The 11,662-nt window shown below is 39.3% G+C and overlaps 1 protein-coding gene and 1 non-coding gene across 3 annotated transcripts; both read right to left on the bottom strand.

Moving 5' to 3' along the window:
• Nucleotides 1–2,919: 2,919 nt before the first annotated feature.
• On the bottom strand, nucleotides 2,920–10,726 carry LOC113743279 (callose synthase 12-like). 2 transcript variants are annotated; one of them, XR_003461069.2, is made up of 3 exons: nucleotides 5,056–10,726; nucleotides 4,739–4,842; nucleotides 2,920–3,338 (listed from the first exon to the last, which is right to left on the bottom strand). XR_003461069.2 is itself a non-coding variant. In XM_027271251.2 (2 exons), the coding sequence occupies exon 1, from the start codon at nucleotides 10,459–10,461 to the stop codon at nucleotides 5,062–5,064; it is 5,400 nt and encodes a 1,799-aa protein (XP_027127052.2). In that variant the 5' UTR covers nucleotides 10,462–10,609; the 3' UTR covers nucleotides 4,516–4,842; nucleotides 5,056–5,061. The 2 variants fall into 2 exon arrangements, 1 of the variants encoding a protein (XP_027127052.2); XM_027271251.2 differs by lacking the exon at nucleotides 2,920–3,338 and having other exon boundaries at nucleotides 4,516–4,842; nucleotides 5,056–10,609.
• LOC113688665 (small nucleolar RNA J33) lies at nucleotides 7,341–7,421 on the bottom strand. The gene has a single exon (XR_003448030.1). It is a non-coding gene; the product is annotated as a small nucleolar RNA J33 (small nucleolar RNA).
• Nucleotides 10,727–11,662: the final 936 nt, after the last annotated feature.

The following is an 11,662-nucleotide window of genomic DNA, read 5'->3' as shown; positions in this document are numbered from 1 at the left end:
CAACACGATTTGATGTTTCAGTTATTGTGCTAATGTCTTCTTAAATTCAATACTCTACTAGTACTGTTTCTTCTTAATATTTTACGAGCTATCATAGAATCCATAAGAGAAGCTATTCAGGAGTTTATACATATTCTCTTTTTAAAGGAGATTTTAGTTTATACAAATTCAACACTGTTTCTTCTTAAATTCAGTTCTTAGTATGACCCTGTTTATTATATCCAATCGTCATTAATACTTGAGTCGTATAAGACTGTAATCGAACTGAACTGTTTGCGATCAGCTCGGTTAAAAACTTGACTTTAACTTGGGTTAATCGAATTCGAGTCGAGTTCGAATACTTCAATAAGTCAAGCAAATCACAGAAACAATGCTCGAAGGTTCGTCGAGACTTATCGAGCTTTTTTAATTTTAATTCTTTAATATATTATTATTATGATGATGAAATTATCGTTATGTCCAAAAGAGTGGTTGAATTTATAAAATATTTTAGGTCGTATGAAATTTTTATAAAGGGCATTAATGTCTTTTCGCTCAAAATTTGTCAAGAAAATGAGAAATTTTCTAGCTAGAGTTCGATAAAACTTGCATTGACTCGAGCCCATGTGAATCGAGCTCGAGTTCTGTGAGCAATGCATCGTACTTGAATTTAAATTTCAATAATACTACTCGCTCGAACTCAAATATCCTTCTTGCATGTCGAGTTGAGCTCTCGTATGATGAGCTCGACTCGACTCGATTACAACTCTAGAGTCCTAAATACTAATAATGTAAGTCATCAATGCATCAAAAGATCCAAATCAAAAGAGAGAATTGCAGATTTAAATCCTTCTATAAAAATTAGATTTAAATTCATAATAGAACCAATCTCGAAGTTTCACAACCCATATGATCTCCCACAATTCGAATTTAGTTATGAAAATAAATTACAAGATAAAAACAATTATTGGGTGCCAGAAGGTCAATGAAACAATTATTATTAAATTGATGACTTTAATTAGTGAACAAATTGGACTTAAAAAAAAAAAGAAAGAAAATGTGAACGTGCAGAAACTTTCAAACAACTGATTCGAAACAAAGGAGCCGAAATCTAGCGCCAGCTGTAGGATCTGATCTAAATCCGAAAAGAAATGGAATATCACATCAAGTTCACGTGGGCCCAAAGAATTGGTAATACGGATTATTTCAGCCCACGTGGATGGTAGTGGACGAACTTGGAGTGAACAATGACCGGAATTTTGGCCATGGGCAGCGGTGGAGTCTTAAATTTGGGCCCTTATGAGTTGTGATCATTGATGGTGATGGAACATTGGAAATTTTCAAAGGCAAGTGCTGAAAATGAAGTGTATATGCTTGACTTGCAAAAAAGGCAATTTTGCTTTCACGTGCTTTATCTTATTTGGGGTCATCTTCTTTTCTTGATTTCCTGCCAAAAGAAAAAGAAAAAGATGAATAGCAAATGCAGAAGGACAATAATTTTGGTTAATCATGACAATTATTTTTTCTTTTGTAGTGTTAGTTCTAAGTAGACCTTCCAAAATATATCAGTAATTAGCTCCTCCCACAAAAAACTAGAGAAATCAACATTGTTAGTTGAGCCCTTTAACCGAATATTTATAACTTAGTAACTTCCATAAATTGTTTTAATTTATAAGTGGATTAATCCGCCCATCGATGAAAGGATTTTATTGCAAAAAAAAAAAAAAAGGAATAAGGTAGCTACTTCTTCAGTTTATAGAAGCTGTAGTTTTGCCTCGTGATAAAGGAAAATAAAGAAATAAGCATAAAAAATTAAAAAGAGTAAATTGGAAATGCAAATATTGAATAAGGCAATATACGTAAAAATATTATTTGGAAACAATTTTAGAAAAGTGATGTCAAAGATCTTGACTCTTGATGGAGGGGTTTGAAATATTACGCGCTTCGGCTGAAATTAAGTATTGATTTTGAGAAATGTTAATGGCATTTCATTTTTTAATGATATTTTCACAATTTGTCATATGATCTAATAAATGAAAATTATATAATAAAAATGATAGTAAAAGTATCATTAATAAAATGTGGATTGCACAATTCCCTCGATTTTAACAATCTAAAGTAAATATCATTTCAAGTATGCTAATTAAATTTGACCGTGACATTTTTTAAAATTTTTGTCTTTTACTCTCTCTTCCCTCCTCATAACTTTCTCACCCCCAAACTATTAGATTCAAGATTTAAGATTTGAATTCTAGGAGCCCTTTTTTGGCAACTGGATCAACTTTAGTGGTTATTAAACCACAAGAACCTAAACCAAAATTGAGCCTAAAGAAGAAATTTGGCAAGATACTTTCCATCGGATTCCTAGCAATTGGTTGGGTACATAAAAATTTCTTATTAGAGGAAATATATTGGGTTGGATCTTGCTATTCCGACTTAATATTGTCCAAGCAGATAATTTAGAGGCACCCATGCAAATATATTTTTAATGAAATGGCCTTAAAAAAGAAAATGAAAGAGAAAAAGAAACGCAGGGGGGAGATTTGTTATTGGTTCAAATAAATGTACCATAAAAGTAAGCCTACATTCATATTTACTTGTTGGAATTATGTTTACTTAAAATCCATATTAAGTTATTGGTTCAAATAAAATGTATCATTTCTAAGAAGTAGCGAACACAATTGGCCCCAAAAGTCTAATGCAAGAAATTGGTGCCAAATATCAGGTGCCCATGAACAATCCGGAGTCTGCATGTATAGAACTTTCCTGGTCCAGACCTTTGGTCTTCAGCTAGAGCGGTCTCTAGGGGCCCAAAAATATGCCATGTGGATGTTATTAGTCCACTCGCAGGTTTGAGTCTTAATGAGAAGCAATAATAGACATTGGGGAAGTGTAAAATATGGGGCCGAAAGATAAGATCATGAAAGTTTTCTGTAGAAGTGATGAAAATTGGGTGTATTCAATTGAATGGAAGTCAATTTAAACGATGTTTATACTGCAACAACTCATGAATTCAAATGCTAATTTCTATGTTGTTTGACAATCTATTTGTGTAACAACCAAATTATATGCTTAAGTAAGCTCTGCACACTAGGAATCCTGGGGTATTAAAAATGAATGACAAGTTCCCCATCTGGGCACTAGAAATTTGCGTGGAAAAAACAAGCGTAATTACAACAGTAGATGAAATCTAGCATTGATGAAAAACCAGTTAGTGCCTCTGCCCCTCCAACACCGGAATCAACAGACACATTATAGTAAAGCTGCTGCTACAATGCACACAAGAAGCTCTACAAATAGAAAACAAAGCTAGGGTGTCAAGTCCTGTACGGTACCTAATCTTCAGTCCAACTCTAAACCTGCACAAAAACAACCAATAACATCATATATTGATTGCAGGGAGACAAGGAGAGTTTCAAAAGAGAAATTAGGTAGGAAGAACCAAATTATCACTTCTATCACAACTCTAGATTCAGAAACCTCATAATCCATCTCTCTACGTGGTCCCTCAAGTTTATTCCATGTTTGTAAGACGCACTCCAGGCACACAAACAGTGATATATGCTTGTTCCTTCTTTTGGAAAAAAGAATAAGTTCTAACCTGCCTCTGGATTAGACGAATGAAATCTTAAAAGGTTTGGGAGACAGATAGGAAGCGTTATAGCTGGATTATGATTAAGAAGACAATCGATTATGCAAGGTAGCAAGTCAAAAGGATAGATCATCTATATTTAACCCGTGGATGTGTTTCTGAAACGTGGTCGGTTTAAGGAGGACTTAACTTGATCTTTCAACGGATCAAGGAAGAAGCAACTCATTACCAAAGACCAAATATACAAACCATGGCAAAACAGCCAAAGGTGCGGCATATTATTTGTTTCAGAGAGACTACAATAAACATCTGAAGATCTTGTATGACAGACAAGTATTACTATAAGCTGTAGAGATGCTGTAAGAACATTACATATGAACTGGATGAGCAAACCACAGGGAGAACACCAAATGGATTATTATGCAGAACAAACATGTTTATTACTGAGAATAAACTATAATATCCATAATCCCGAAGGTCAGAGTAGCTTTTGGGAAACATGATAACTTCTACTAAAGTAAGTAATGCAGAAAGAATAGAGCATCCATGTTAAGGTTTCACAAATTCTAAGTAAATTATGCCCCATATGCAGAGCCCCCGAACAAACCCAGAGCTCAGGTGATCCAGTTAGACAACTGTCTACTGCCTACTGCAGCAGGCTTCTTTTGTAATGATGCTACAGAAAGTGTAGCCCAGTTCTCTGCCCTCAAAGTCTGGAGAGACAACTGACAAAACCAAATAAATCACTCAGCCGCATCTCCCTAGTTTGACCACAGCAATTGTGACAAAAGACAGGGCGCTATCCAGAAAAACTGTTATTATGTTTTATAAATCTCTTTTTCTAGCCATCATCACGTAGAGGAGGACCAAGTCTAGTTGTATTAAACCAGCGAGGTGGGCATACATGCGGAGGATCCCAAAATTCAAAATAAGCTAAAAAAAAATAGCAAAAATCCAATTTTATTGAACAGCATGACTATTTACAAAGACTATTGGAGAAATTATGAGAACTAAACAAAGTAGGACAGATTGAACTTCCCGCTAGGATACAATTATGTCATATTTCTCCAAAAAAGCTACTAGCAACTAAATCCTACGATGGGAGCTAGGATACAATATTGGGCAAAACAAATAGGGCAAAGACAAAACAAGTAAGATTAAATATACCATAGTGAGAAGCAATTTGACACACAATGTCACATTTTGTGCAGAAACTCCAAGACAACAGCAAAGCCACCATATGGTCGTAACACATGGCCTAATGCCAACATCTGCAAAAGAATAAATATCTGAAGTCAGTTGAAACTCGCAATGCCAAAGAACAGAAATCATACTATGCTAGTAATATAATCAGGAAGGACAGACTTTGAGACTAGGGTAAGCAATCAAGTTGTGTAAACCCAAAGAATGACATTGATATGGGCCACACGACAACGAAAAGAGACAAGACATTTGAAGACAACAATATTAAAGGTAAACATTACCTCAAATTACACGTCACCCTTTGGTTTTTTCCCTGTTATGATCTGGAATATCTGCAGACCCCTACTAAATGCTTCATTGAACAGAATCCTTGTCTGCATTGACTGGAAACCAGGCAACCATGACAAAACTGCTACTGGAGCCAAGACAATCACAGCAAACATGATGTCATACAAGCGGGCAACAGATACAACTATGTCCCAGATCATGGTTTTTTGCAAGAAGGGTCTTAGAACTTGGGCGATCAAAATGAATCCCCAACCAGTAGGAACAAAAGCCAACAAGCTTATGAACAGATCACCAAATTTGAAATGTGTAAATTCCAGCAATGCAATGATCACAACAATGACCAGAATAACAACAAGGAACTGAACCAGACGATAGTAGATATGCTCCTTGGCAGAGTATTTGTCCCGAGCATATGCTACAATCAGATAAAGTCCAAGAGCCACCACCACAAAGATCCAGGAAAGCAAGTAAACCAGAATGCTCTTACTTCCAGCAGCAATACCCAGCTGATATACAATGCCATACTGGAAAAAGAAGAAGCGCAGGTCCAAAATTATTTCCAGTACTTTCCCCCAAAGACCAGTCGTCCTCAAATGATCCTGTTCCTCGTACCACCACTGTTCCCAGCTTTGTTCGGCTTTTGCAAACACACCACCTCTGTACCAAATCCAATTCATAAAATCATCAAAATCATAAACGGTCTTTAACCAATCAAATCCCAAAGGATTGAACACAAACGGTGCCAATAACCAGGACACCACCAGGAACCAACTTGAGATAGTCAGTAATATATAAACAAGAGTTCCCTTGGCTATAGGGCTGTATGAAGCATAAACAGTGAGTATTAGTCCCAGCTCAATTGCCTTCACAAAGTGGCTACGTGCATACAATCTATAGTTTTCAGCAAAGCTCTTATGCTGAACCACAAAACCACGCCCTGTTGCCCGGTATTTTGCGCCACCATGGAGAATAGTTCGTCCAAAGTAATGGGCACGAGTTCCCATGGAAAATGTGTAGAATACAGATGAAAGCTGAAGCTGCATTGTTATGAATTCCCAAACAGCGTTAAGGAAACCATGCTCAAGAGAATTCTCCACAATCATTGGTAAGGCGGTGAAGATACCAAGTTGGATGATGAACTGTTGGTTCAAGATTGTAGCAAGTGCTCTATTATTGTTGGTTTTACTATTAGCAGAACCCTCTACTCCACCAAGTGCCAAATACAGCCGGCCCCACAAAAATGCATAAACGGTTAGGACAATCATCATTGTATTGAAAAAGAATCCAACAGTAGAATAGAAGAATGAAAGCATCCTGAAGAAATCCAGCCTATGACCCAATCTATACACATCTCTGCTCAGAACTTGCTCGCCATTCCCACTAGCAACCTTGGCTTCAAACATTGAGACTTGATTTAAACCAACATCTCTTCCCTTGCCAACTTGAATGTACTCATGGTGAGTGACATTACCACCTCGCAAAGTGCAGTTGAAGCCAGCAAAGATATCCTCACTGATGTTGATAACTCTTGAAGCTTTGCTTATGCCACCTCGTGTTAAAAACCAAAACCTATCAAACACATCAGGGTGGCCGTAATGCATTCGGATTTTCAAAGGATTAGCCAACACACGCTGGCCCAATGTTACAAAACTCATCTCCTGGGCGGACATAAACCATGCAAGTGATGAGACAGAGCCAGTGAAAATATGTTCACGAACTCCAAGAATAGTAGGCTTTCTAATACCATAGCGGCGTCTGAATTCCTCCAATAGGTTCCGCATTTTAAGTGCCTCCTCAAAATAGTTATCTTGGTTCATGTCTATAGTTTGAACGGCATCTCCCCTAGTGAAGATGAAGGCATGGTTCTGGTTCTCTGGCTTTCCCTCTCCAAGCTTCAAGGGACCAGGCAACTGGACTCGATAGATCTCAACTTCTTTTTGCAACTGCGGGTCATACTTCACAAGAACTGAGTAATACGCCTTCTCATCCCTCCCAACAGTTACCTCATCCACATAAGCAACCCGAAGTGCTTCATTATTTTGCATCAAGTACAGGATATCATCTGCATGGGGATCTTTTTTGGCCTTCTGAGACCCATATATCTGACACGCTACAACATAAGTGAACTTCATCAAAGCAGTCCCATACTCGTGGCCTTTGAATAATAAACTCACTGAGCTACTTGTTCTGCTCAAGCTTCTCCCAGAGGGCGACATTTCAGAGCTGTAATGATCCATGCTATCATTACGTCTCATGGAACCAAGTTCACGGGCTCCTTCCCTGATGTCCATCTCTGAGGCAGAATCTAGAAAGGCCAGCATTTTAAGTGCCCGATAATAATACATCATTCCTCTCACAGTACGGGCAAGCGTCTGGCCTCTGTACGATGCCCAAAGGCGAAGATCTCTTATCTTCATTGTCCATAGTTCTTTCTCATCCACCATTCCTTCTCGCTTCATCCTCTCCAAGAAATTCTTCCAATCATCAGAATAAATTGTCTGCAGATAATAGAGCGTAGAGATCCCATCTTCATTCTCAGTACGAAGTTGTTCCTTGCTGTATAGCACTTCTTCGTTGTAGTAGGGAGTCAAAACACTGAAAGCCATCATTTTCTCAACCTGGGGAGCATGGGGCATATTCATAAATAATGAGTTGCTAAAGAATGCAATTCGACGTCTTGCCTCAAGATTTGCTGGAACTTTGAGCATTGAATCATGAGATGTGAGAATCTTGTACAAGCGACGAGCCTGGCGATAGAATATCTCATTATCTTGACCAGGTAACTCAACTGAATTCTCAAAAAGCAGTCCAGAACTGGAAGCTGGCCTCTGTGGAGCCAAACCATCTTCCCTCAGTTGATCAGGACTCCTCTGCTCTTTGAGAAAATCTCGAATAGCAGTCTCATAGAGAGCTTGTAAAGCATTGACAACTTTATTAACATCTGTCTTTGGCTTGAGCACTAAATCAAGAAGTTTGACAAGCTTATCATGAATCTGCGGCAGTGCAGTCATCTTGTACTGTTTTGTGAACTTCTCCATCTGAATCCACTCATCAATTTCTTGGAAGAAGGTCCTGATGATGGAATGCTCCTCAGTGTTGCGTTTGACAATCTCCAAGAGGAAGTGCCTGACACTGTCATAAGATTCAATGACGGCACAACGCCTGTACTCATTCTTGGATACCTTGAACCAAAGCCATTTGTCAGGGGCATCCACCAGTTCCTTAGCCTGGCTAAGAGCAAGAAGCAGCTCATTACAAAGAAGTAAACATGGCCAACGGATCACCCGGACATTCCAGGTATTCTGTGGCAGTTCCAACAACTCAACCTCATGATCACTAATGATGTCTTCCTCCCTGAATATCAAGATAATCTCATTCCATATCAAGGCAAACTTATTTGCCTCCACCTGATTGGACTCAAGCTTCTTAAAGGGCCGGCCAAAACCATAGCGCAGCTTCAATCGATTGATGGCATCCCTGAACTTACTTTTCAATGAACCCCTAGCATGCAGTAGCTGCTCTTCAGGCATCAAATTGAATTGAATTGCACTAGCAAAGAACTGAAACCTCAAACGTAACTGTTGCATATTCCGAATCTCACCCAAGTGCTCAAATAAGCCAACTCCCACACCAACAATTGCAGAGTAGATTGAATACCAGATCTGAATATCCATGAAGTAAATCACAACCACAGGAAGCCAAATCAGGCCAACTGCAAACCTGTTGCTTCTGCTGAAAAACTCGTGCCACTCATAGTTAACATTTTTTAGGTCCAACAAAGCCTTCGTCGGAACAATCATAGGTTTGATCTGCATGAAGTAACTGAAGGCAAACTTTGTGGCAAGTACCACAACCCAGAAGAAAGTATACTTTATATTGTCAACCAGCCCTTCCCTCAGACCCCTACCCACAAATGTCCGACTCTGGAACCACCAGGACAGCATATAAAATATCCTCCAATTAGTATTCTCGAGGAAATTTCGGATCCAGGGCAATATGAACAGAGCCAAAGCCAAAATCTCTGGAACAATAAACACCAAAGCGACCTCAAGGAAATTCACAATCCTCCTATTTGTTGCTGCAGACCACCCCCGATCAGCATTCCTTTGTGACCAAATTCTTGCATAGAATGCCCCAAAAACCACAATCCACCCAGCTGACACCACGCTCTTCAGCACCATCCTAACGCCAAGCATCTTAGTCTCCCTCGAAACCAGACCATACTGCATTCCGAAATCGAGCAAAGACTGCAAGAATCTCAGACCACTCCAAGTAAAGAACACGGTCAACACTTTGACTTGCACTGGCCGCCTTTCTAGTGCCTGCCATGGATACTGCCTCTGCTCCCAAGCCACAATTATGGCCGCCTGAAGGAACAAAATCAACATGATCCAAAGCTTGTCAAAGCTCCTAAACAGGTTCCAGAACGACCTCTGCTCCACAAAGCCCGTCTTCCCCACCTTCTTCCCCTTATTTGTGGTCACGAAAAATGTACTCCCAGTATCCATAGGCCATTTCAACTTCTCTAAACACCTCCTACTCCAGAAATACTCATTAATATCGTCGTAATTCCTCCAAGCAGAATGTGGGGCCGTCCCATTCCTACTATTCTCGACCTCAGCCTTAATCGCCTCATAAATGGGCTTAACAATCCGATTCAAAAATGCATTTTCCCCCGAAATCGAAGGCAAAAAGGGACTCCCAGTATTCTCATCAGTATAACCTTCCAAAATTTTATTCAATTCCATAGCCATATTATGAAATATAAAACACAAACACTCAGGAGCAAACCGTAAATTCGCAGACTCACCCCATATGAGCAAGTAAAGCGAGACATACAGCAGCTCCCGCCGGGGATCAGAGGCGTGACGAGTCGAATCAGAAATCCACACATTAGACTTCAACCGGAGAAAGGAGCACCAGCTGGAGTAATTCTTCAAGAGTTGCTTCCGGAACCGCCGGAGAACTGAAGGGTCAAGCGAATCAATATTATCCGGCGGCGGAGTAAGCCGCATCTGAGCATTGGACAAATGCAGAACGAGGTGCTCTCTCTGGTTCTTCACATTTGAAGCTTGAAACCCGAAAAACAAAGCCAACCAATCCAACAAATCGTAGTGAGGAAGCCACGGCGAAAACGGGGGTCGCCGGAGGTCACCAACGGCTCGTAAAGCAGCTGCAGCAGCGCGAACTTCCGGATACCGGAGAGATGGGTGGTCCGCGAGAAGATTATGGACGGGGATTATATTATAAACATCGTCCTCTTCAGCTCTGTGTTGTTGTGATGAGGATGGAGGGTTGCTCTGGGGTTGACGGGTTGGATATTGAGGACCTGGGTTTTGCCGGTAAGGTGGTGGCGGACCCGTTTGAAGCGGTGGTGGCTGCCGTTGACGGTGGCCCATTATATCATGGGTGGCCGGAGATCTCAGATTTCAGATGGGCTCTTCTTTTTTTTTTTTTTTATCTTTTTTGGGGGATTAGAAAATTGGAGGGGTTTATGGGGGCAGGGAAAGAGAAGAAAAGATGGCTAAAATGAACAGGGGAGACTGGAGAGAGATGTTGTGGGGTGGATAGTGACAGAGGGATGTATGGGGGCGCGTGAGCGCGTGGGGATTTTGTACGGGGCGAGGAGTGGGACCCATTTGGGGTTTTTATACGTTTAGTTTTAGATTTGGATTTTGAAATTTTTGAATACTTATAGAAATGAAGATTTGTGATTGATTAAGATGGTAATTTATTTTATATTCCATGTGATAAGTAGGGATTGTGAAAGTTTGTTGTACTTTGTATTGCAAGAGTTGTACAAAGACTTGGCATTAGTGCAAAATGAAAAAAATATTTGGTGGGAACATGGATATGGGCAAACGCTGGCAATGAGGCAATCTCTGCGCATTTTGCATGTGGATTGTCTTACGGTCAGCATGGACAACTTCTGAATTCAGACAACAGAAGTTTTTTTTTTTTTTTTTTTTTGGCGTGGTGCGTGTTTTCTTCTTATCTTTTTCATTAAGCTAATGACAGTTTTTTTTTTTTTTTTTGAAAAAAAAAGTGCCTACTACACGGTTGTGTTTTTCTGTTGAATTTTGGGACGGTAAGATTGTTTATATATTTTTTCTAGTATAGAAAGTGTGAGATTTACGAAACAGGAAGAGGGAATTATAATTCATGATTTCTATATTTTAAAATCTTTAATTTTAGTCATTAGACTAAGGTCTCGTTCATGAATAGGATTTTACCATTATCAAACTATAAAGGGAATTTTAATTTTCATCTTTTTGATGATGATTTTTTATGTAGGGAATTCGTAAATCTTTAAAACTTTCAATCCAAGATCATAGTTTTGGGGGAATAGGGGTTGCAATTGGGATCTTCCCCTTTATTTTAGTTTCCTATTCGTAAGGGGCACTATCCACTATGAATGAAACAGGAAAAATTACCAAAACAAGCTTTTACGGTTTCTTTCTAGTTCTGCTTTCATTTGGAACTTTCCACTCGTTTTCTTGTGGAAGGAGAAATGCCCAAGTAGTTGTTTTACGAATATTAGTTACAGACCAAAGGCTTCTTTAGTATTAGGTATTGATTTTACTCATTCTGACAATATCA

The sequence above is a fragment of the Coffea arabica genome, chromosome 5e (genome assembly GCF_036785885.1).
Source record: "Coffea arabica cultivar ET-39 chromosome 5e, Coffea Arabica ET-39 HiFi, whole genome shotgun sequence".
NCBI lineage: Eukaryota > Viridiplantae > Streptophyta > Magnoliopsida > Gentianales > Rubiaceae > Coffea > Coffea arabica.
Note: the sequence above shows the minus strand (reverse complement) of the source record. Positions and strands in the feature narration are given on the sequence as shown.